Source organism: Ochotona princeps, chromosome 25 (assembly GCF_030435755.1).
Source record: "Ochotona princeps isolate mOchPri1 chromosome 25, mOchPri1.hap1, whole genome shotgun sequence".
NCBI classification, from domain to species: Eukaryota; Metazoa; Chordata; class Mammalia; order Lagomorpha; family Ochotonidae; genus Ochotona; species Ochotona princeps.
The window spans coordinates 13,095,330-13,122,031 of record NC_080856.1 but is presented as its reverse complement, the minus strand read 5'-3'; the positions used below and the strand labels follow the sequence as shown (position 1 = coordinate 13,122,031).

Genomic DNA, 26,702 nt, shown 5'->3' with positions numbered 1-26,702 from the left:
GGTACCAGCACACACAGAAAGGAATGATCAGGTTTAACACTAGAGAGTAAGTAATCTTCCAAGTGTACAAGGGAATTTTCTGAAGTGACAGAAATGTCCTACATTTTGATGGTCATGGTGGTTACATAAGCATAATGAATTATTAACACCCATTGAACAATACAGGCCTATGTACATTGTATTGTACATAAATTGTACTTTAAGTTGAAAAAAGTACAGCTTTTAATCAACCTGGAACTGAAATAACTCCTAAACTATACACATTATAGTTATACTAAAAATAGTTTGTCTATGATACAGTGTTTCACTAAGTTATGAATTACAAGAGACACTCTTCTCCCTGTTGATTTACTCCCCAAATGTCCACAACCGCTGGGCGGCACAAGCTGAAGGCAACAGCAGGCCTCAATCCAGGTCTCCAGTATGGGTGGCAGGAACCTGAGGACTGCAGGCATTACCTGCTGTCTACTAGAATAACATGATAATAATTTAGATGGCCTCAAAACGGTGATAATTGGAGGTACAACACCTCTAGCAATGATCCATGAGAAAGAAACCAGAGCTGGACTTCAGTAAAATGAAATTTGCTACTCTTGTAAAAGACACTGTCATGTGAATAATGCTACATCATTCAGAAAGCAAGAAACTATCTGCAAAAGGCATACACTCAGGATAAGAGAATCATTACCTGAAATATACAAGCAACTCTTAAAACTCCATATGAAAATGAACCAGTTAAAAAGGCAAAACAACTCACCAAAGATAACAACTGTTAAACATGTAAGTGGACAGTATTATGGTATAGAATGTTGGGCTGCTGTATGCAACATAAACATCCTGTGAAAGCGTAGAATTCCAAATGTTCCAACTACTGCTAATGCGCCCATTAGAGCAATGGAAGATGAGCCAAGTCCCTACCACTCAGGCTCCAGAGACCTGGATGGAGATCCTGGCATCTGCCTGGCTCAGCCTTGGTCACTGCAGCCATTTTGGGGGTAAACCAGTGCATGGAAGGCTTCTTACTCTTCTCTCTGTAATTTTGCCTTTAAATACATCAATCTTCAAAAAAGGGAGAGAGAAGATATCCTACATCACATGTTACTAGAAAAAACAAAACAAGGTACCCCACACATCTATGAAAAGGGCCAAAATTCAGAACAATAACCATAGTAAATGTGCCAGAATGTGGTACAACAGAAACATTAACTACTAGTAGTAATATAAATTATTATTATCACATTCAAAGACACAGCCAATTTCAAGCAAAACTAAACACACTCTTAGAACCCAATGCAACAATTATGCTTCTTGTTGTCTTTCCAGAGTTGAAAATTTCTGTCTATATATAAACTTATAAATAAAAATGTAAATATTTATAGTCAAAGATGCTTTAATAATTCGTAACTGCCAAAATTTAGAAGCAAGCAAAATGTTCTTCCAAAGATAAACGGAATACAGTGGTAAAAAGAAAAGAGCTATCAAGTCATGAAAAGACATGTAGGAACTTTAAATGCATGTTACTAATTAAAAGAGGCCAATCTGAAAATGCTAGATTGTAGCATACCTGGTATTTGCCATTGGTAAGGCCAGCATCACAGATAGGCACCAGTTCAAATCCCAGTTGCTCCACTTCTGATCCAGCTCCCTGCTAATGGCCTTGTAAAGCAGCAGAGCAAGGCCCTAGTGATTGGACCTGGTTCACTCTCTAAGTGGCCACAATGGCCAGCACTAAGTTAATCTGAAGCCAGGAGCCAGGAGCTTCCTCTGGGTTTCCCATGCGTGTGCAGGGTCCCAAGGTTTTGGGCCACCCCATACTGCTTTCCTAGGCCACAGAAGGGAGCCAGATGAAAAGTGGAGCAGCGGAGACACAAACCAGTGGCCACATGGGATCCTGGCACATGCAGGGTGAGGACTTCAGTCACTGAGCCATCGTGCAGAGTTCCTGACTTTGGACCAGCCCAGCTGTCCACTGCAGCATCGGGGAGTGAATCAGCAGGTGCAAGAGCTCTGTTCTGTCTTTCTCACTTTGTACCACTCTCTGTGTCCAAAAGCCTGCCTTTCAAATAAATACATAAACCTTAGAAAGAAGGAAAAAAATGTAATAGATAACATGTACGTCTGGTATATTACACTTAAAAGGACAAAACACTACATACGTAATATCCATTCCAATAATGTTTAGTTTGAATGCAATCACAAAAAACTGCATAGGAATACAAAATGAGAAACATTTTAGGAAATACTGACTTTGAAGAAACTACTGTGAGTCAAGAATTTTATATCTAGTCAAGCTGTGCATCTTGTAACAAAATTACATAAAACTAGTTGTTCTTATACAAAGATTCAGGGAACATTATGATTACTAACTTTTTTTAAAGGAATCTACTGGAAGATGAATAATAACCATGAGGTAATTGACAAATATTGCTGAAGAGGCTAGTAACAAACAAAAAGCATTAAATGAATTCAAAAAGATATTTTGTAATGCCAAAGCCCACAATTGCCAAGAAAGACATAATAGCTATGAATATTTATGTGTTATTTATCATAAAAGCCATCTAACAAAACAAAATTCTATGAGATGCATAGTGAAACAGACATAATACAATATGAAACAGACATGAATGAAAAATAATTAAGGTTACAGAAGCCTGGAAGAATATACTAAGGTTACTTTATTGTTAAAAGACGAATTTAGCACTCAAATTAGAGTAGAGCTTCTTTGCAAGTTCTCATGAAATTTCACAAACATTATCATATACATATAGTAAGTGATAAAGGAAAAATAATACAGGAAATTATATAGTCACTACATAATAAAATTAGAATATTAACTAAAAACAAAAAAATCATTCTACCTGAAAACTAACTAAAGAACCCTTGAGCCAAAGAGGAAATACTAATAAAAATACCATAAGGAAATACTAATAAAATCAGATTCCTAAAAACATACAATGGAAGTATTTCACATCAGAATCTAAGGAATTCAACTAAAATAAGTGACCTGAGGAAAATTCAGACCCTTTTTCTAAATTTTTTTTAATTCATTAATTACATTTTATTATGTGACACAGTTTCATAGGTACTTGGGTTCTCCCCACCCTTCCCCAAACCCTCCCACCATGGTGGATTCCTCCACCTTGTTGCATAACCACAGCTCAAGTTCAGTTGAGATTCCCCCATTACAAGCGTATACCAAACATAGAGTCCAGCATCTTATTGTCCAGTCAAGTTCAACGGCTTCTTAGGTATACCCTCTCTGGTCTGAAGACAGAGTCAGCAGAGTATCATCCCGATCAATTAAAAGCTCCAACATACCATCAGCAAAAATTTACATCATTATGGAATTAATTGACGTAGTAATGAGTAACCAATATGTTAAAAGTAAATGCAAGTTCTTAACCACCTTCTGTGACCACCTCACCTGCACTTCAATTTTAGTTTATACACAACATATAACATTCATAACATAACATGTTATACATAACATCATATCATCTTAAATTAAGGCAAACATGTGGTATTTAACCTTTTGCGATTGGCTCATTTCCCTTAGCATTATGGTTTCCAGTTTGGCCCATTTGGCCACAAAGAATATCAACACAGACAAAGGAACAAAGGTAAATAGAAGTTCAATTCCAAGGGTTAGAGAAGAGAGTAAAGCAAAAGAAAGGGGGAAGAAATAATCTTTAGGACAAAACAAGACCAACAAATATACAGTTTATTTAATCCTCATAATGTTCTTTTTCTAGGAAAATATCCTAATACAGCACACAGAAATATAGGATAATCTACTAAATTTGATTCTAGTAAAAATAAAAAGTTTAAATAAAACCCAAATCCATACATGAACTAGAGAGTGATTGGGAATATCTCACCAAAAAGGCAGTCCAATAAGGAATTCTTAAGTCTACAAGAAAAATAGACAACCCTTCAATTACTGAGTTTTTTTAAGCTTTCTGTATTTTATGCTTTGACATCTGAGGGGAATGGGAGGGGCAGGTCAATTACAGATATCCTTCCCCTCTTAAAAAAAAAAAGAAAGAAAGAAAAAGACTATGCCACCTAGGGTTATTTCTTAGTAAACAACTTGATCTGAGACAGGCTGCTCACATGCAAGCCAGCCACTTTTGCAATTCTGTGGACCAATCCAAGAATCCCAATGCAACAATCTCATGGATACAAATGAGACAATCTTGAGACTACATGAAAATTTCATAACCATAGATGTAAACTTTCTAATGTCACTTTTAGAGAGCAAAATAACAATTATAATTAACTCTGATAAGAACTATAAAAAACATACACTTTGTATAACTTATAAATACCAATGTAAAACATGAAATAAATGTTAACAAACAGAATCATACTTAACCATCTGGTACATATTTCAGAGATACAAAGATGTTTCACTATTAAAAAATTCATTAATATGACTCAGTATATTCATAAATCCAAGGAGAAAATGTTTTCATCTTCATAGATGCTGAAAAATTATTCAACAAAATTTAACACTGATTCATTTCATCTTAGCAAAAAGGCCAAGAAGTGATAACACCAACTTTTAGACAAAATGTTAAACAAAACACAACTGATTATAACAGTAAAATTGTTTTTATATGCCCAAATCACATTAACTTACTCAATGGGAACACACCATAAATTACTGTGATTCCAAAGATTCATCTGAATAAAGGACAGCTATGTAGCATACAAAAGGATTTTGTTAAATGAAGTAGATAAGAAGAAATAAGACTGTGTATTCAAAGATGACTGATACATATATAGACAACCCAAAAAAATCAACCACAATCTAAGGCAAACAAGAAAAGTCATTAAAATGACAAGATATAAAGCAGAAGAATCTAAAAGATTCTTAGAATACTACTCATATGTAAAGGAAGGGAAAATCACATTTACAACAACCAAAAAAATGATACTAGCAATAAACACAAGAAATGTATCCAATCATTACATAACGGGTTTCCAACAAGTTCATGGAAAATTTATAATCTGAAAACAATGCATGGATTTCAAAATTGATTTTGTGCCAAAATAAATTTCTTTAAATTCTGTTTCACCATCAACTTTCTTTCACCCTCATATAGAAACCCTTACAATACCACTGACTAAAAAGGATAGCAAATATAAAACTATACTGTTTTCTTGGATAAGATGATTCAATATTACAAAAAAACATCTTTTTCTTTTCAGTTTGTAATAAAAATAATGTAATCCCAATAATAACACGTTTAGCTGGATCAGTGGGCAGGCATTTGGTGTGGTAGCTGTAGGTTGGGATGTCCACTCTCCCACGAGGGTACATGGGGTTGAGTCCTGACCCTGCTGCATTTCAGCCTGTTGTTGAAATGTGCCCTAAGAGGCACCAGGTGATGCCTCAAGCGGTTTGGTCCCTGCCAGCCATGTGGGAGATCTGGACTGATTGAGTTCCTAGCTGCTGGGTTTAGGCCCAGCCATCACAGACATTTGGGGAGAGAACCAGCACACAAGATAAGACACATGCTTTCTCTTGTTGTGTCTCTCAAAAAAAAAATGCAAATGGAGAAACCCTAACCATGAATAAGAATATCTGGAGAGAGAACAGTGTGCTAGCCACAAAAAACCACTAGGACAATCAGAAAGACTGCATTTCTGGACGACCGATTAAGAGAAAATTTCAGTTTGGCCCATTTGGCCACAAAGAACTGCATTTTGTTTTTTTTAATAGCTGAGTAGTATTCCATGGAGTAGATGAACCATAGCTTTCTTATCCAATCCTCTGTTGATGGGCATTTTGGTTGTTTCCATGTTTTTGCAATTACTGATTGTGCTGCTATGAGCATAGGAGTGCATGTTGGTTTCTCATAAAACAATTGCTCTGGATATATTCCTAGGAGTGCTATTGCTGGATCATACGGTATGTTGAATTTGAGTTGTTTGAATATTCTCCATACTAATTTCCACAGAGGCTGTACCAGCCTGCAGTTCTTTGTGGCCAAATGGGCCAAACTGGAAACCATAATGCTAAGGGAAATGAGCCAATCGCAAAAGGTTAAATACCACATGTTTGCCTTAATTTAAGATGATATGATGTTATGTATAACATGTTATGTTATGAATGTTATATGTTGTGTATAAACTAAAATTGAAGTGCAGGTGAGGTGGTCACAGAAGGTGGCTGGGAACTCGCATTTACTTTTAACATATTGGTTACTCATTACTATGTCAATTAACTCCATAATGATGTAAATTTTTGCTGATGGTATGTTGGAGCTTTTAATTGATCGGGATGATACTCTGCTGACTCTGTCTTCAGACCAGAGAAGGTATACCTAAGAAGCCGTTGAACTTGACTGGACAATAAGATGCTGGACTCTATGTTTGGTATACGCTTGTAATGGGGGAATCTCAACTGAACTTGAGCTGTGGTTATGCAACAAGGTGGAGGAATCCACCATGGTGGGAGGGTTTGGGAAGGGTGGGGAGAACCCAAGTACCTATGAAACTGTGTCACATAATACAATGTAATTAATGAATTAAAAATAATAAATAATAAAAAAAAGAGAAAATTTCAGTAAAGAAGTGATGAACAGCAGAGATTTCATAAACCATCAAAGACAGAAAACAAACACCACTACCACGGCTTCTACACTGTCAGCTACTGGACAGTGGATGCCATCTTACGAAAAAAAAGTCAGAAGAAAATACCACAGCTACCATAGACTGGCTGCCCTAACTACAGTAGAATTCCACAGTCCTCAATGAATTTAAATCCAGTTGATAGAGATGCCTAGGGTATAAGTGATTGCTTTCCCCTGGAAAGAAAAAAAAAAAAAGGAACTCACACTGCCTTCCTCATCCAAAGTATCAGACTCCAATCTGTTGGGGTAGAGTTGCAACTAAACTCTGTACTAACTTAGGAGAGAGCAAGCAGCCCTGTTGCTATCAGAAGGGTCCGTGACGAGACATCTTTCAAAGCAAAGAGCAGATTAACTGCATCCTGGAAGTGTGTGAATTCTGGGCACAAGCCCCATAGCCACATATGCTCATACTGTAAGAACCAGGAAAGTTCCCCTTTGCTTCTTGGGAAGACAGCAACCCAAAAACAACCCAACAAGATGAGACCTGAAGAAGGCCTTCCTGTATCTTCCAGCTCATGGTCCTGTGTGGGAGCCAGGCCCAGTTTCTCCTGTGCCTTGCAGATCTGAGACTGCTGGTTTCATTTCTGCAATCTCTGGAGTAACTTAGATTGATCTGCAGTACCCAGGCAACCTTTTAGGGTGGTGGCTGCTTTAGGCTCATGACTGTCAACACACTACCCCCAAAACAAGTGGCTTTAAATGCGAAGGACCTAGATACAAAACCACTCCATCCTGCAGCACCAGAACTGTCACTCTTAGCAGCAGATGCTTTCGCTTCACCAGACTCTACCCCTACGGGATCTAGGAAAGAACCTGTTCGCATTCCTCCTCTCAACTCAGACTGGGAAAGCAGGAGAGGACGGTCCAAAGCCTTGGGACCCTGCACCTGCACAGGAGACCTGGAAGAGGCTCCAGGCTCCTGGCTTAAGTTCAGATCAGCTCCGGCCATTGTGGCCACTTGGGGAGTCAATCAGCGGACAGAGGATCTTCCTCTCTGTCTCTCCTCCTCTCTGTATATCTGACTTTCCAATAAAAACTAGTAAGTCTTAAAAAATTACCTACATAAGGCAGGGGTAAATGAGGAAAAATGGAGCCTTTTATGAATATACTTTTCTTTTTTTAAAGGGCAGGCCTACTGGGGATCATTGGCGGTCATTCTGACTAGGCTGCAGTTTCCACAGGTGTACGTGGGGGCCAAGTGTTTGGTGGGCAGGGCTGGGCTGAACTGCTGCATCCATTGGTTTACTTAAGAGACGGGGCTGGAAACAGAACTGAGCCAACAATTGCAACTACCAGTGTGTGCCTAGGCTGACGTGGATGATGGACACAGTTGGACCCAACACTGGCAAGTCCATACAAGATTCAGGTGCATACAAGCAATGGCTGGTGCTGTATCAATCCGGAGCCAGGAACCAGGAACCTCTTCCAGGTCTCCCACACGGGTGCAGAGTCCCAAGGCCTTGGTCCGTCCTCGACTGCTTTCCCAGGCCACAAGCAGGGAGCTGGATGGGAAGTGGAGCTGCCGGGATTAGAACCAGCACTCACATGGGATCCTGGCGTATTCAAGGCAAGCACTTTTAGCCACTAGGCCATGCCACTGGGCCCCAGAATGTTTTCAACATAAGGAAATAATGAATGTTCAAGTCGCTTTGTTTACACTGATTTGAATGTTTTAAAATGTATATATGCAGGCTCAGCATGACGGCTCAGTGGCTAAACCCTCGCCTTGAATATGTCAGGCATATGGGATGGATTCGTATCCTGACTGCTCCCTGCTTATGGCCTAGGAAAGCAGTAGAGGACAGCCCAAAGCCTTGAGACCTGCACCTTCTTGGGAGACCCGGAAGAGGCTCCTGGCTCCTGATCGATTTAGCTCTGGCCATTGTGGCCACTTGCGGAGTGAACCAGCAGATGGAAGATTTTTCCCTGTCTCTCCTCTTCTCTGTAAATCTGTCTTTCCAATAAAAATAAAAATAAAATTGAAATATATATATATGGATCAAATCATGACATGGCACCTCAGAAGTATGTGCAATTTTAAAATATCAGCTAAATTGCTTTTATCACGTTATACCACAGCACCAGCCAGAGTATCAGCTAAATTGCTTTTAAAATTCAAGAGTTAAAAACTTAAGATATTTCAAAACTTTCAAGTTCAAATAATTAATTTTTTTTGATTATAGGTACTGAAATTTCTCTAACTTATTACTGACTTATTACTACCTTATTACTGATGAGTCAGGAATTAAATCTTTTACATTTTAAATGTACTACTGTTCAAGTGTAATAAAACCAAATTTAAAAAAGTTAAAAATAGGAAATTCAATGTCAAAGAAAAGCAACTTGATTTATCGAAAAATAGGTAAATGAAAGAAACAGAGGAAAAGTTAAGCAAAAGGGACAAAGAGGTTATTTGAGATATCTGATCTAAAATATCTCTAGGCTTCCATTTTCCACATGTACATTACCAGGGAGCTTTACAGAGTTTGAGCAGTCCATTAAAAATTGAAATTGTTTGTAAATATACTCACCTACAACACCATTCGATACGACCTTCACCTTCACAAGTTTTTGCCCAATGATTATCTGCCAGATTTTTCATCGCGACAGCATATTCACAAAGTGTCTCCTCATCTTCACAGTGTTCTCGCCAAATCTTATCAAAATCTCCCACTAAAAATAAGGGGGGAAAATCAGCTTTACTTAAAAACATGTCAAGCTCTTGAAAGTCTCAACACACTCAAAATTATTTAAAGATTAATATAAACAAAATCATGAAGTAAAAGTTTATGAGGTCTTCAACACTTAAGAGCTCCTCTGAGCAAATAGAACAAACCATCCTTTTAATTCTCATTTCATAATCAAGTAGATTAGAAGCTAAAAAAAACTATTAAAAGTAAATAGAAATGTATGAGTTACTATTTCTTCAGCCACAAATATGCTGGTAGGAGACAACTGTGGTTGGCATCTAATCTTCACTTTCCTGCTCCCAGTGGACAATTTGGCCTTGCGGCAGCAGAATGAAAACACAGCCTGTTTCTTGCCTGCTATTTTTTTTTTTAATTTCTACATACTTGCACACTTCTTATATTAAAAAAGAAGCTGGTAGGTGAAATGAAAATGTTAAGTAAACATTTATACACTTGATTTTGCTCCAGTGATATTGTAACCTTGGAAAAACTATACGCTTGGACAAAAATGCTGCTTGGAAGAAATTTCTTTGGAAGTCTCTCCAAAATTTTGAATTTTCATAGAATGCTCTAAATAAAAAATAATTATAAGCTGACTACATTATCTGGCTGGCCATTTCCTTTTTAGAATTACATCATTCATCACATTTAATATGAAATCAGAAATACCACTGTGAAGAATGATTGAGGGTAAAACAAACCATCAGGGTAATTTCATTCAATGTCCTTAGACGCAGGAATTAGGTTCTTTTGTTCCCTGTTGGAATGCAGGCAATAACCTGATCATCGAATAAACTTAAAAACATATGGTAGAGGGGCCCAGCGCCGTGGCCTAGCAGCTAAAAGTCCTCGCCTGGAACGTCCCGGGATCCCATGTGGGTGCTGGTTCTAATCCCGGCAGTTTCACTTCCCATCCAGCTCCCTGCTTGTGGCCTGGGAAAGCAGTTGAGGACGGACCAAGGCTTTGGGACCCTGCACCCGCGTGGGAGACCTGGAAGAGGTTACTGGCTCCTGGCTTCAGATCGGCGCAGCACCGGCCGTTGCAGTCACTTGGGGAGTGAATCATCGGACGGAGGATCTTCCTCTCTGTATATCTGACTTTCCAATAAAAAATTAATAAGTCTTTAAGAAAAACCACATATTGTAGAGCCAAATTTCATCAATAATTTTCTCCAAGTAAATTACCAAGTTTTAGCATTTAACAGTTTCCCTTTTTCCACAGAAAAGGAATTACAATACTTTACATGTAACAATTACTTATTATTCAAGTTTGAAATATTTGGTCATTTCTGTTTTATTGTTTATTTTGTGTTCCCAGTCTAATGAGTGATAAGCAAAAAACCAACTATTAGGGCTAGGCAGCGTGGCCTAGTGGCTAAGGTCCTTGCCTTGATCCCATATGGCCGCTGGTTCTAATCCCGGCAGCTCCACTTCCTCTGTATCTCTCCTCCTCTCAGTATATCTGACTTTGTAATAAAAATAAAATAAATCTTTAAAAAAAAAAAAAAACCAACTATTAGTTTTCAAGAAAGATGAGTAAGGGAACAAATACAGCCTCAAATACATATATTCATAAACACACATATATTTATACATTTTATATATGATATAAAACATATACAATATATACATATATCACTTAAGATGACTATGCATCAATCCTAATCTCTGCCTGTACCAAAATTCTAAACCTAGAGGGGTGAAAAGTTTAATTTTGGGAGGGACTTATATACCTAAACACCAATATTCATTAACATTTATATACAGTGACAGGGCTTTAATTTGTTATGCAGACTGGCAGTAAATTTGTTATGCAGACTGGCAGTAAACTAAATTTTTATAAATTCTCAAATAAAAAGTCTTCCATCTTACCAATATTTCTACATACATAGTTAGCTAGCAATTCTCCAAATACAATTAAAGCAAGCAAAGCCTTTACAATAGTATTTTTCTTAATGATGTCTTTGCAGATCTACAGTGGCTCCCAGATGGATGCAAGCGATCCCTATTTCCCTGCTTTCTAAGGCACATAGCAGGGAGCTGACTGGAAGTGCAGGAGCCAGGACTTGAACAGGTTCTCTGAACAACTGAAACCATCGTGACACAACATGGGCCCCCCACAATGTTCTGTGTTAAACACTACAGAGAGAAGCTCATGAGCAATCACTGGCATCAAAGGAAGGGGAGAAGACACATAAATAAGTGACATGCAGAAAATGTTACAGTACCAGAGACATGAACCTGATATGTGCCTTAAGACTAGTGTTAGGCATCCTAAACCTAAAACCTTTCATTCATGTATTTATTCAACAAAAACGTGCCAAATTTCAACCTCCAGATGTGCATTATGTTAAATGTCTAGTGGTTACAATTAAACAAAAATTATAACTATTCTATTCTTCAATTATGGAAAAATGACTTTCCAAAATATCCTAGAAAACGTATTGAGATGATTTAAAACATAAGGGGCCAGTACAGTGGTATAGCAGGCTAGTTCCCAATATACAAATTCAAATTCCTTCTGCTAACGCAATGAACCTACATATACAAAAGAAATACTAAAGCTTTATTTTGAGTTTTGGTTATCACTCAGCTAGCAGTAAGTCACTCTTTAACAAACTGTGTTAATGTAAAAGAACAAAAGAACACTCTCTCAAAAACAAATTAAGAACTAGAACTTTCTGAGGTCTGAATCACATTTCTATCTAATACAGTACAAAAAATGTTTAAGGATTTATGGTCAACTGATCAAAGCTCAATAAATAATTAGCCTTATGATTTAATATACTGGGAATAACTCAAAATTATTGGGATTAATGGCCTATTTTCTTACTCATTTCTTACCAGCATTCTAGGAGAAAAATAGGGTCTTCCAGCGATAAAAAAGGAAAGAGATAAAATCTCCAATGAGCACATATATCTCACTATAGAGAATTCAAAAATTATTTTTAAGATTCCTAGACTTTATTGTTTCTTGCAGCACTACTCATAATAGGCATGATATGCAATGAACTACTGAGTCTACTGGCTGACGCATGAAAAAGTGCGGCACACATACACGCTAGAATAGCATTAGCCACACACATAAAGAATGAAATCCTGTCATTTGCAGCAAAATAGATGGAACTGAAGCACAGTATGTTAGTGAAATAAGTTAGATCCAGAGAGACAAATACCACATATTCTTGCTCTTGTGTAGAAGCTATAAAAGCTTAAAGTTGATTTCGTAGAAACAGAGAATAGATCACTAGGAGCTACAAAGAATGGAATATGGGGCTACAAAGCTGGGTGGAGGGGAACAGAGCGGTTATGCAGAAGTCAGGAAGCGTGGGTGACAGCACACTAGGGTGACTATAGTTCATGACGAGTAATATTTTACAAAAAGCCAGAAGAAAAACATTCAAAGCTCCCAAAACATGGAAGTGATAAATGCTTAAGGAGATGGCAATGCCAATATCCCAACTGAATCATCACATATCATGTATACTTGTGAATTATCATCCTGTAACCCCACAAATAAATACAATTATTATGTTAAAAGCACAGAAAAGGGGCAAGTGTTTGGTATGGCTTAAGTTGCTGCCTGGGATTCCTGAATTCCAAATAAGAATGCCTAGACCAAGTCCCAAGTACTTATTTCCAATTCACCTTCTTGCTAATGTCAATCCTGAGAGTTCTCGGGTCTTCGAAGCTCCTGGCTTCAGTATGGCCCAAACCTACTGTTGCGGGCATTTGAGGAGCTCATCAGCTGGTTGTCTCTCTAAGGACTTCTCTATCTCTCTTTCAAACAAAAGTGAAAAGAAACATTTTTAAAACCTAAATACATAAAAAAATCTGCTCACAGGAAACACAATTAAATATATTCCCTAAAACTTAATAAATATTTTATGATTAATATGGTTAAACTAAAATACTAAATTTAAAGACAGAGTCAGAAACCATTTGTTCAAATAACTAGTTTAAAAAGCAACTCAAAGTCTGACTAGTATAAGAGATAATGGTATTTGGCTTAAAAAAATCTAGCACAGTCCTGGCCATTAGCAACATCTGAGGAGTAAACCTGGGAATGCTTGTTCAGTGTCCCTCTCTGTCCAATAAATGAAATATAAGCTTAAAAATCTTTAAAATAATACCTTATTTATTGATCAGATTTACCTTCACATACACTGTATGTCACAACCAAAGAGTAAATATGAGCTACTGCCTATTAAAGATCATGACAACTAACCAGGAAAAAATGGTGTACTCATTAATTGCTAAAGAAATAGAGTTCTATTCCTGATAATTTCTGATTATTATCACTTTAAGGACAATCACCTTCATAAAAATCAAGTACAGTGAGAGGAGTCATTCATTGATGAAAATGAATGCCTTCAAGAGCAGCACTGTGCCAGTTCCAAACGCAGGACCACCACTGGAAACCCTAACCTGCTCTCTGAAGCTGATGCTATTCTTCCTACCTCTCGCCATCCGGAACATCAAATTTCTTTTGTCCAAAACATTACTAAACTCATATTTTCTTCAAAAGGGTTTATCTGCCTCCCTTAATTATCTTACAACTCTCCCGCAGAAGCACCTGCCACTCTCACAGTATCCTATCATTCATTTATACATACTTCTAGGAAAACAAGGCGTGATTTTCCATTAGGAAGTATAAGCTAAAAGGCAAAGACTACTTTTGATAAGTTGCATAAATTCTAGGAGTTAATTATGGTGTCTAGCTGGTAAAAGATATAATATTTAAATTCTCATCATGCTAAAAAATACAGGAAACACCAAAATTATAAATAACTCAAATTAACTGCTCAAATAAACTACAGTTGATAGCTGTCAACAGACAGCTAAATCAAAAGCAATAAAACTGAATTTAACATTACAACATTCAGAAAAGTAATCAGTTCAAAATTATTTTACACAGAAAATTTCCTTCACTTCACCTTAGTGTCAAAAGAAAAATTTGCAGTGCAATTACATCCATTACATTCTTTAATAACACTACATAAATCTTTGAAAATTTTGTAAGCTTAAGGAAAATTAGTAAAATTAATTAGCTAGGAAATTATTTATATATAAAAAATAGGTGATGTTAAGTTTCTTCTAGTCTTACATATCAGGACAATGTGTTTAGAGTGTATTTGAAATAAAACTACTTTTTTCAACAACTATACCCTAATTCTCATTCACAGAAAACAAAGAACAGAAATAGTAAATATAAATCTGAGGTGAATTTAAGAAAAGAATACATTTATAAACCTGTCTGACAAGAGGTTAATATCCAAGATACATAATGGTCTCAGACAACTCACTGCAACGAATACGATCTGATTAATAGGCAAAGGAGCTAAGAGGACATTTCTCCAAAGACAACACGTGGATGGCCTACAGTTGATGACTGATCATCAGGAAACACAAAGTAAAACCACAAAGAGATGCCACTTCACCTATTAGGATCAAGTATCATTAGAAAGACAAAAACCAAGTATCAGATTTTCTAGGTTGCAGCCCCAGCTATGCTAATGCGTGCCAGGGAAGGCAGCAGCAGGCTGAGAACTGAGAACAGCAGGGGAGAAGTGGGGTGTGCTCCAGGGTATTGGCTGCAGCCTGGCCTGGCCTGGCCCAGCCCTGACTCACATTTGGGGACTGAACTAGTAAGTGTGTAAAAGAGATAGCTGTACTTACAAAAGCTCATTTCTCCTAGAAACTCACCATTAAGTGAAAGCAAGATCACCTGCTACACAGAGACATCCAGGTCATACTTCCAGTGGTTATGGCACCTGACCGCTCTTCACAAGGTGTTTTTTTAATTGATAAACTTTCACACATATAGTTTTGTACTAGAGCAAAGAATAATGACTACTACAAACTAATCAGCTTTTGTCAGCCAAGTCATTATTTAGTCCCTGTAACTGCATTATTTATTAGATTTCTGGCAATAGTTCTACACTCTGGCTGCCACTTTGGCTGCATTTTAGAATCACTTGGAAGTTTCATTTAACAGGACTGCTGTGGAAAGCAGTTCTTTATTTTGATGCATCTTAGATGAATCAACTGTACAGCCAATGGCCTAAGAGTCGGTTGTAACCTAAATGCCTGGTGAGACAACACAGACCTCAATGGATTGGAGTAGTCTGAAGAATCCAATTTAATTTTTTTAAAGATTTATTTATTTTTTTACTTGAAAAACACAGCTACGGAGACAGAGATCTTCCAACCACTGGTTCAACTCAGAGCTGAGCAGATCTGAGTCCAGGAGCTTCTTAGTGGGTGCAGGGGCCACAGGCTTTGAGCCATCCTCTGCTGCTTTTCCAGACCATACATAGGCAGGAAGCTGGAGCAGCCAGGACTAGAATATGCCCAAAAGGGTTGCCATGCCACAGACAGAGGATTAGCCTGCAATGTACTATGTTGGTTCCCCAAATTTAATTCTAAAAAAAACATGGATCACATTTTTTTTTAAATTCAAATTTGGTTCATGGTATTATTGTCTCTGGAGCAGCTTCTAAATTATGATGTATTTATGATTAAAATGCTTAGCCCAAAATGCAAAAGTATTTCAGTAAAGAAGATAATATCAAGAAGTAAATGCAATACTACCAACACCTGTTTTAGTGAAAATTGACTTTATAGATGTGCGTATGATCACACACAGATCACTTGGTAAGCATAACTTTGAATTCTCAAGCAAAGGACTTCTGAACAAACTTCTGGAATTTAATTTTAATTAGGTAGAAAATTTCTATATAAATGGGAGTAGGGAATATTCAGATGTACCTTAACAGGAAGGTGTATTAGCCATCTATTTGAAAATAATCATGCGGGCCCAGCGCCGTGGCCTAGCAGCTAAAGTCCTCACCTTGAAAGCCCCGGGATCCCACTAGGCCATGCTGCATATGGGCCCTGGTTCTAAACCCAGCAGCTCCACTTCCCATCCAGCTCCCTGCTTGTGGCCTGGGAAAGCAGTCGAGGATGGCCCAATGCATTGGGACACTGCACCCACGTGGGAGACCCGGAAGAGGTTCCTGGTTCCTGGCTTTGGATCGGCGCGCACCGGCGCGTTGCAGCTCACTTGGGGAGTGAATCATCGGACGGAAGATCTTTCCTCTCTGTCTCTCCTCTCTGTATATCTGGCTTTGTAATAGAATAAAATAAATCTTTAAAAAAAAAAGGAAAAGAAAATAATCATGCAATGAGTATCAATACATAAACAAGGTATAGTAAATTAGGACAGTTTAGATCAGTGGTTCTCAGATGTTAGACATTGAAACCAATATAAAGTCTACCTACAAAATCTAGAAGAGTGATAATCAGATTGCACATTTGTTTGTGTGTGAAGTTAGGTATGTAAATTTAAGTAAATATACACAAATACACAAGACTATTACCATCTTTGGGGGCAGTTTTGTGACATAGTAGGTTAAATTGCCACTTGCTATGTGAGCAGTTTCATCTGCTCCACCTTGAATCCAGCTCCCTGTTAATGTGCCTGGGAAAGCATCTGCAGAAGACCCAAGAACTTGGAGCCCTACTACCCACATGGGAGTCCTGGACAGAGCTCCACGTGCTAAGCTTTGCTGTGACCTAGTCCCAGCCATTGGCCCTTGTAGCCATCTTGGGAGTGACGTAGCATATGGAAGTTATCTCTCTCTGCCTCCCTCGGTCCCTCCCTTACAGCCTCTGAAATAAACAATTCTAAAAAAAATTAAGATTGTTACAATCTTCTAATATCAAAACAGACAGTTTTACATCTATTATAGTATCTTATTCTCAATTCTATGTACTCACAAAAATCTTAACAAAAAACTCTGTCTGGCACTGCCATGCAGGAACTAACATGTAAGGAAGAGTAGCAGATATGAAAAAACAGAATCCACTGTTACAGTAGAGTAACTGGATTTGACAATATCTGTTTACAGTGTCATTTATAGAAAAAATTAATTTAAAAATGACAATTTGGCCATTTAACTAAGGATAAGATTAATGTAAGAAACATAATGTAAATTTAAAGATATCTGTATACAAAAGTTACAATTTAAAAGAGTAACAACATGATAAAAACAAAATTCTTGCAAGGAGAGATGGTTGTCATAGTGACTAGGAGACAGATTTGCCTGGGTTATTGAGATAATCATGGAAGTGTGCTATTTCCTCCATGGAAGTAGCAACAAAATAAAAATCTAATATAGGAAATCAATGTGTCAAAATTATTAACAAAGAAACTTAAAGTCAACTTCTTGAGATGGCAACTAGTCATACAATTTATCTTAATACAAGTAACTCTTTACAAAATAGCACCTACAATATCCACTATTTAAAAATCATTAGTTACTGCAATTGGTGCTTTGCTTTGTATACTATACTTTTATTATATATACAAAATATTTCAAACTATAAATTAGGAATGTGAAAAACAATTACAGCTCCCAGGGCAAGCACAGTCTTTAACATTTATGTGTCTTTTTTCCTAAGGAACCTTATTTGTGGTTTGCAAAAAGGCATTGATCATCTGCATTCACCCAGTGAATTGCTTTTTGAAGCCTAAGGATGAACATTTAAAAAACTCAGCGGAGGATTCTGGAGCACACTAAAGCTTAAGAATCGCTGCCTGAAAAACAAAATCTAAAGGATGGTGCAATGGCTCAACAGGCCAATCCTCTATCTGCAAGTGCCTAAATCCTTTATCCATTTCCCATTCAACTCTCTGCTTGTGGCCTAGGAAAGCAGCAGAGGATGGCTTGAGGCCTTGGGGCCTTGCATCCATGTGGAGGTTCCTGGCTCCTGGCAACTGGTTTGGGATCCTCTCAGTTCTAGCCAATGCAGTCATCTGAAGAGTGAACCAGTGGATGAAACATAACTTCTCTCTCTCCTCCTTTCTCCAATTCTTCCTTTCCAACAAAAATGAATAACTCTTTAACAACAACAACAACAAAATCCTAAAAGCCATCGCCTTTGCCTTAAACCCGTAAGCACAATATACCTATATAAGAAAACAAAGACATCACATCTAAACCAACAGAAACTGAGGATCTTCCCAAATCAGAACAAATCACTGTGTTCTTCAACGAGATCTCAATGAACAATTTAATTTTTTTTTGAGTACCATATGCTGTCACTATGGAGTATAAATGGCAATGGACAGTTCTAGTTTGTTAGCCCCAGCACAGCAGAAACACAGTCCCTAGAGTACCACTTGTGTTTTGTGATGCTTTCCAAACCCTAACCACAAGTGTTGTCAAAAGGTCTGTACTGCCACACATTACAATCACCCCACTGGGCAATTCATCTGCCCTCCACAGCTAACCTGCACAGAGAGCGATTCTAATTGTAAACATCCAAAGGATATGTTCAAAGTGAAATCATAGCTCCCAGCCCTGTAATAAGCCAACCTGTCTAGCTACCCTGTTTTCCCATCTCCTACCTCTGCCCAAGCACACACATTTCCAAGCTGGATGCTAAAGGCTCCTACCTACATTTTCTCAGGCAACAAATCTTGGCATCATCTTTGACTTCCTCTTACCTTTATTCAACCTGCTTACTCTCTCACTTCCACGAAGTCTTTGCCTTTTGTTAGTTCCATGATCACTGCTATTTATGTCCCTGTCAATTTTAAATCAGGCTAGTAATAAAAGATAGAATTTCCTTTCTTTTAGGCTCCTTCCTATTGCAATTCTACAGTTTTAGTTCAGTGTTCCTCAACCTCTTAGCCATTGTATGTTCTCTGGAGTTTTCAAAACACTAAGCATATATATTAACTGCTTTTTCTATAAAACAAAATATGTGCGTCAATACTTTTGGTTTTCACTGTATCTTTTTAAATGTAGTAAGTCCTTGCAAAGATTCCCTTCCACAAAGATGGTGAACGGTAAGAAAATCAAATATTTAACATCACTGCATGCGATTATTTACCCTTCATTGAATTTACAAAATGAATACTACCATTCTGTTTCAGTTTACTAATTATTAAGCTCCTTGCCCTCTCCTTCCCTTTCTTTTAACCTGCTGGAATATAAACTGAAGCTCTCCTAGACTAAGCTAACTAAAATTGTTGTGGAATCTTTTCCTTACTCATTTTTGCCTATCAAGCAAAGGTTGTATCACAAAAAGCTTTCTGATCTTTCTGATTACATATCTGCACGATAACTGGAAAAAATACAAAAAGAAAATAGGGGGAAATCTCACTTGAAGACAGGAGAAAACATAGGAACCAGTTTAGTTTTTCCAGGTAATAGAATTGGTATTTAAAGTAGTTGTATGGAAGGGCCACTGAAGAAAATAAACTCAATTTTTGAAAAGTCTGTGATTCTAACTTTTCAAACACTTTCAAAACTTTGTTTTAGGAAGAATATCACCATTCACACTCATTTTTTTCCATATTTGGACTTCCTGATTTCAATTTACAGTTATATCTATTTCATAGATTTCTCTCGTTCATGCAGTTTCTGGTAAGTGCATATTAAAAAATGATCATTCACAAATCTACTTTTCTGTTCACCCTACACTACAATCTCACACTGTAAAGAAGGATTAACACCTTGGCTATTTAACCCTTGTTTTACACTATGATATTCACAACTGTTAACTTTTATAACATCATGTTTCTTTCTGAACTTAGTCTACAAAGCCAACCTATTCTGTGTTCTTTTCTTCAGAATCACTCATCTTGCTCACATTAACTGCATCTGGATTATTATCATTACTAGAACAACATGGATTTTTAATATAGAAAAATATAATGAAGATCACCCATAATTCCATGACCTTGAGAATAACACTGTAAAACAGATTAGTACTATTTTTATTCTGACTTATGAGTTTCATGCATTTATGTAACAAAATGCTTTAATTTGGATATATTTGATGTGTAAATTCAGGGACTGAATGAATCAATGAAACTTGCTATGATAATCACAAAATAGGCTTGAAAAACAAAACCAGGGCCCTGTGCAATGGCACAGTCCTCCATATGTAGCACTGGTATCTCATATGGGCACTGGTTCATGTCCCAGCTTCTCCACTTCCAATGCAGCTCCCAGCTTATAGCTTGGGGAAAACAACTGAGGATGGCTTAAGTCCTTTGGCCCGCTGTGCCCACATGGGAGACCCAGGAGAAGCTCCTCGTCCTGGTTTTGGATCAACTCAGCTCTGGCTGCTGAGGTCATCTGTGGAGTGTACTAGCGGATGGAAGATCTCTGTCTTGCCTCTAAAATCTGCCTTTCAAATAAAATTAAAAAGTAAATCTTTTTTAAAAAACAAAACGAACTGCAGCTTTTTACACTTTCTTGGAATATTTACATGATTACTTTAAGTTGGGAAAAGGAAATGTCAAGACTAATAACAATCATTATTGGAATGGGTTCAGGTGATTTGCAGGAAAAAAATCGTATAAAAAAACCCTGAAAATACATATGGCTCAATTTCAATTCCCAGTCTGACTTGTATTCATCAAATATCACATCTGATTAAGTGATAAAGCTGTGTCTGGAAAGCAAAATGAGCTGTTTCTTATTATAAAGCTGTCTACAAATCTTACGATACTTATAAGGTATTTGTGGTTTACACAGAAGACAGATTTTAAGAATAATGCACAATACAAACAGAAAACATTTCTATGTGGAAATATACTTCCATTTACATAAGCTCAGTCTAAATACTGAATGGACAGCAGCACAGGTTCAAGCCCTCTGAGGTATAACTCATCCACACGGGTGCCAGTCCCAGCTCCCGCTCCTTTGCACTTCTGATCCACCTCCAATGGCTCAAGTATGTGGGTTCCTGTCTCCCATGTGGGAGATCCAGATGGGGTCCCTGGATCCAATTCCGTCTGTTCTAATCTTGGCTATTGCAGGCATTTACAGACTGGATGGAAGCTCTGTCACTCTGCCTTCCATATAAATATTTTTATTTATATTTTATTTACTGTCTCTTCACTACAAACGGCTAAGACCAGAAACACACCTTCTCATCTACCGTTACTACTTCTCATCTACTACTGCTAAACATTTCTCTAACACTTCCTTTTAGTAACTACTCCAGATATGACTACTGCCAAGAAAACACTGTGAATTCTCTTTACTCTTTTCCTTACTGACACAGAATCTCTCCGTGGTGGTAGACTATTGGCAATAAAACAGAGTACAAAAAGGAAAAGTAGTATTAGACAGAAAAGGGGACTGGGATTTGTGGTACAACCAGTTAAGCTACTATCTGAAATACTGGGATCCATATGAGCACAGGTTGGGAGGTCCAGCTGCTCTACTTCTCATCCAGCTACCTGCTAATGTACCTGGGAAAGCAGCAGAAGACAGCTCAAATGCCTGGGCCTCGCTACCCCTATGCGAGACCTGGCTGGAGTTCGAGATTACTGGCTTCAGCCTGCCTAGTCCCAGCCAACAAGCTCATTTGGGGCATGAAACAGCAGATCGAAAATATTGTCTCGCTCTCTCTGTAACTCTTCAAATGAACAAAATAAAATGAATATTTAAAAAAGAGAGAAAATGAATACATTAAACCTCTGTTCCAGTCTTTACAATCTACCCCCTGCTGACTGCGCAACTCCAGGCCTACTCATCAGCACCAACCAGCATCAGCTCGTCAATTAATTGAATGGAATTACTTGAATTGAAGGAGTGGAGTGAAATCTCTTCTTCAGAAAAATCTCAATTACATTATTCTTCCTGCTTCATTTTCAACTCCTCTATCAAAGACAACAAAAAACTCAATTTTCCAACTCTACCCAGTGTAACCCTCTCTACTATCCTTAACACTGCAAGTATTTTTTCAAGCTTTACTTAATTGGAAAGGCAGATTTACAGAAAGATCTTTTGTCCACTGGTTCACTCCCCTAATGACCTCAATAGCCAGAGCTGAGCCGATCTCAAGCCAGGGAGCTTCTTCAGGGTGCCCCATGTCGGTGCAGGGTCCCAAGGCTTTGGGCTGTCCTCTATTGCTTCCCCAAGCCACAAGCAGGAAGCTGGATGGGAAGTGGAGAAGCCAGGACACCAACTGTCATCTCTCTGGGATCCCAGCACTTGAAGGGGGAGATTTAGCCAATCGAGCCATTGCGCCAGGCCCTTATTTTTCTTCCTTGTTTTTTCCACCCTAATTTATTTCCTTCCCTTCCATTTCTCCCTTAAAAACCAATAATCTCAATTTAGTTAAGCGTATCTTTCTCAGGTTTCACTCACTCTCATCAACTCAAAACCTTTTCTATACTGAAGATTCTAGGGCTACTTCCTGTTTCCCATCTTTCCACTCATTCGAAAATTTGAGTCACTTAAGCTTGACATTGGGGTAGGAGATATTATTCTCCTATAATATGTACAATGATAATGACAAGCTATTCAAAGTTCTAGCACATTAATCATTTGGGGACTTGCTTATTCACCTATAAAATGAAGGGGATAGATTCTCACTCCAAAGTCTGGATGACAAAATTGCTAAGTGTGAATGACAAGGAAACTAGATTTGAAGTGCAAGGCCGGAATTGTCCAAAGGCTTCCCCATGAATCTATCATTAGGCCATGTTTGCAAATCACTGATCAATGTGAAGGTTCCTTTTGGGCTAATACTCTTAAGAGATGAAACCAAAATTTTGTCGTATTGTTCTGGTAGGCAATTACAAAAGCATGACAGTTTCCATAGTTACTGGTGCTACAGTTCAAGTATGTTTCTCATTCAACAGGTCCCTGTACGTCGACCTAGCACCTAAGCACTTCCTCTATTATCTTAACAGCTTACTTGCAAATACATTTGTAAACTATGATACAGACCGAAGGCCATCAATATTACAATATTAAGGCTCCCCAGTGTAAAACACTGCCCATCACTCTGAGTGCAATCAGATGTTTTCATGGATGACTTTTATACAGCTAAACTTTGACCCATTTGTCAGAACATTCATGAGGATCATTTACACTGCTGGTTTGTTGCTGGAGCTTTGTGTATCACTGAAGAAAGCCTGGAGAAGTCCAGATTATTGGGGGAATTCAGGATATTCAAACGCCTGAAGAAGAGTCTCATGCAGACGTTTTGCTCGCTAGGACTCTACCTTCTGGGAAGGTACCACATACAGCTGTTCTAGCTCGGGCAACTTCCAACTGCCAAATCTCACGATAAACAAGTGCTCCTGTGGCTAATAGTCAGGGTAAAGACATGCTAGGTGGAAAATCATCTAGATTTTCCAAAATCAACTGAATTATTATGCTAACCATGATCTTTAAAAGGATGCACCTAAATTTTTACAGTATAGAATGACAAATTACATAAGTGTGTCCATTTATTTCTTCATTTTTCCAAATAAGAAAAATCTACCCTGAATGCCATTATGTAAGTGTATTCTTTAATATCAAGAATGATGCAACTGTTGCTACAGTAACTACTCATTTTATTGAATAAGTTCTGGGTTGGCGTTTAAAGCATCTTTAACAAAAGGCGGGGGATGGGGGGACGCAAATTTCAACATCCTAACTATGTAACTCTTTCTATTGCTACCTCTTAAAAAAAAGTAACCATAAGCCATCCTTGGGAAAGTCTCCATTTAAAAACTAGCCTTGAGTTGCCAAGGGGAAGAAACTTTGAACAGACTGAAAAATGTAACATCAACTTTGTTTCAAAGCAGCCAAAGATACTTAGTTTTAACTCCAGAGTAACTGAGGTGCATGACTCAAAAGTTACAGGGCCTTTCAATTCGGTGCCTCTTCACTGTCCTAAGTTTGTTTCCAATCCCAAACTCAGAACTCAGACTGCTGACGTTTCAGTTTGCAGCTAAGCCAAGTGAGAACGATCGAAATGATGCCCCGTTTTTCGAGATTCATTGCTGAGCATACCCAACAGAATTTCCACTGCCAGAAATGATGTCAAATTGCTCTAAGAGCCTATGTTTAAAAATACCCAGGGTAGCCGTGGGTTCCATCTAGAATCACTGCTCAGGCAGACGCAAAGGCTGGTCCTGAGGCATTCATTCCCCCTCACTCGAGATCTCCTATGGAGGGGCTCCCACTGATGGCGGCTTCTTAGGCAACTGTGCCTCTAGAAGCTTCGGTGGTTTAGACTCTTCCAACCAAGCCGCATTTGGAGAACCTGCCCCAGATTTCTCCCTCTCCCGCCTAAATAAACAGCAAGATCAAGCAGTTGAAGAATAAGGTTCGGGGGCTTGGAGGGGTGCGGGGGGGGGGGGGCGTGGATGGAGCCTGCCCTCCTTTTTTTTTTTTTAACCAAGGTGAAGTCCAGTCAGCGAAAAGGCCTGCTGACTTCGCAGCCCTGCAAGCCAGGGTGAGGAGGCTCGCATGGCCCAGCGACGAGGCAGGAGAAAACGGGGGTGGGTGGGTGGGGAAGATCTGGCCGCCAGAGCCCGGGAACAACAGGCTGGTGGGAGCCCGGCGGTGAGAGGCTCGGACCTGTCTCCGCGTTTCACCTTCGCGTCCCTCGCGATCGGCGACCCCCACCCCCTCCCCAGACCCGGCCGGTGACAATCTCAGAAGCCCAGCTGGGGACAGGGGACTGCAGAGGAGGGAAACAGGGGTGGGCACTCCGTTCCTCCACAGGCCCCAAACTCCCGAAGGGCCCACGTAGGGAAGAAAAAAAAAATGGGGATGGGGGCGGGAGGAGCGGCTCCCGACGCCGACGGAGGACTCGGACCCGGGCCGGGAGAGCGGCCCCGGCCGCGGCTGACGTGCAGCGCCTTGAGGTTTCAATGGTGGCCTCTTTGGGGGGGAGGGGAGCAGTGACCCGGGAGTTGGGGGGGGATGCGGCCGCCCCTCCCCCCCGCGCCCAGCTCCCTGTTTACCTTCTCGGTACTTCTTGCGGAGCCGCCGGTGGACGCTTTTCACCACTCCGGAAAGCTTCTCCTGCTCCAGCTTCCGTTCCTGTTCCCGGGGCGGCGGAGGGGTCCGGGGCCCGGCCCCCTGCCCGCGAGCAGCGCCTCGGCCGCCGGCCCCCGGCTCCATCTCGCCGCCACCGCCGCCGCCGCCGCCCCTCAGGCCCCTGCAGACGCTTCCCTGACGGAGGAGGTGGGGAAGGAGAAAGCAGCAGCAGCCGAGGCAGCCACCGGAGGCGGCTAAGGAGCTGGAGTGACAGCTTCGGAGGTGGCCCTTTTCCCGCACGCGCAAGCTGATTGGTGGGCCGTGGAGGGCTGGGCGGAAACGGAAAGGCCGAGGGCCAATGGTCGCAGAGCGCCGGCGGCGCACCAGGTTGTTTGGGAAGGCAAGCAGCTGGAGGAGGCGTGGCTTGCGGGCGGTGGGCGGGCCAGGCCCGAGCTCCCTGCCCCGCCCCCGGATTCAGTGCGCAGGCGCTCTGTGCGGGCCTCGGCCGACGCGGGATGAACCGCAAGCTTGCGCATCCGAGTTTGCTTAGTGTGGGGCTTGGTTCCGCGGTTGAGGTTTCCTCACGTCTCACCGTCTGCCTGGTGCCTCTACCCGAGACTCCCCGCAGTACCTTGTCACGGGCGTGTTCAGGCGTTTTGAGATGATTTGGTGGCGCCGGAATTTTACACTTTGAGATGGAGGTATGGCTGCCAACAGAGGATTGAATTCACTTGCCCACAGTGATAGCCAATAGGAGTCTGAGGTGCTGCTGCTGAACTAAGCAAGGATAGAGGAAATGGAGATAGAAGAGGGCCAAGAAAGGCAGTAGGAGGTGCGGGAGAACAGAGAAGGAAAGGTGGGAAAACGTGCCTCAAAGACCTTCGAGGATGTTGCCAGCACTCCGATGATGGAGGGAGCCTGCCCTGAACCTAGTCGCTTCAGGACTCAGTGCTGTTAAAGGCGGCTGGGGTGAACTCTTTAATCTGGAGGGTTACTCCACTCAGAGGGTGCCGAAGTGCCACCCTACTCGGCCCAGCTGCACTCCCCATCCCTGCACTTGGGAAGCCCTTGGGCAAATGTGGTAACTAACTTTGTCTACTTTTCTGGGCCTCTTCCACTCTGCAGGAATACCTTAAGTGGTACCTGGGCTGCTGCAGAGCCGGCAAACAACCCGGCTGAGAGCTCCCAATTCTCAAAGGAATTGTTAGATACTGGATTGCTTCCGGTTTGAAGTTGTTGGTCACATGACATATGAACATTGTTGCAAAGAGACCTTTGCGGTCAATGATTTTATTCATAAGGGTAAAGCTCGCTTTGTGTAACTGTTTCAAATGATACTTTCTGACTAAATGAAGACCCTGAAGAAACAAAGTCTTCCACACTCACCTGAACACTGGAAAAGTTGGAGAGGGGGAAGGGGGAGGGAGAACATGAGCGGAATTTAAAGGTGAAAAATATGTCCCTACCAGTTCAAGTGCAAAGGAAGGTCAAGCAGAGACACGAACACATCATCTCTAAAAGAATGATGTATAATTATGAAGAGAAATTGCAAAAAAGTTGCAGAAAGGAGTAAG

At 39.8% G+C, this 26,702-nt stretch overlaps 1 protein-coding gene across 1 annotated transcript in view; it reads right to left on the bottom strand.

Moving 5' to 3' along the window:
* BMT2 (base methyltransferase of 25S rRNA 2 homolog) overlaps positions 1-25,521 on the bottom strand; it is a 41,359-nt gene extending 15,838 nt beyond the window's left edge. The window contains exons 1-2 of the mRNA XM_004592456.3: positions 25,113-25,521; positions 9,173-9,314 (exon numbers count right to left, since the gene is read on the bottom strand). Of these exons, the coding sequence (XP_004592513.2) occupies positions 9,173-9,314; positions 25,113-25,272 (302 nt within the window). The 5' untranslated portion in view covers positions 25,273-25,521. The remainder of the gene's footprint in view (positions 1-9,172; positions 9,315-25,112) is intronic.
* Positions 25,522-26,702: the final 1,181 nt, after the last annotated feature.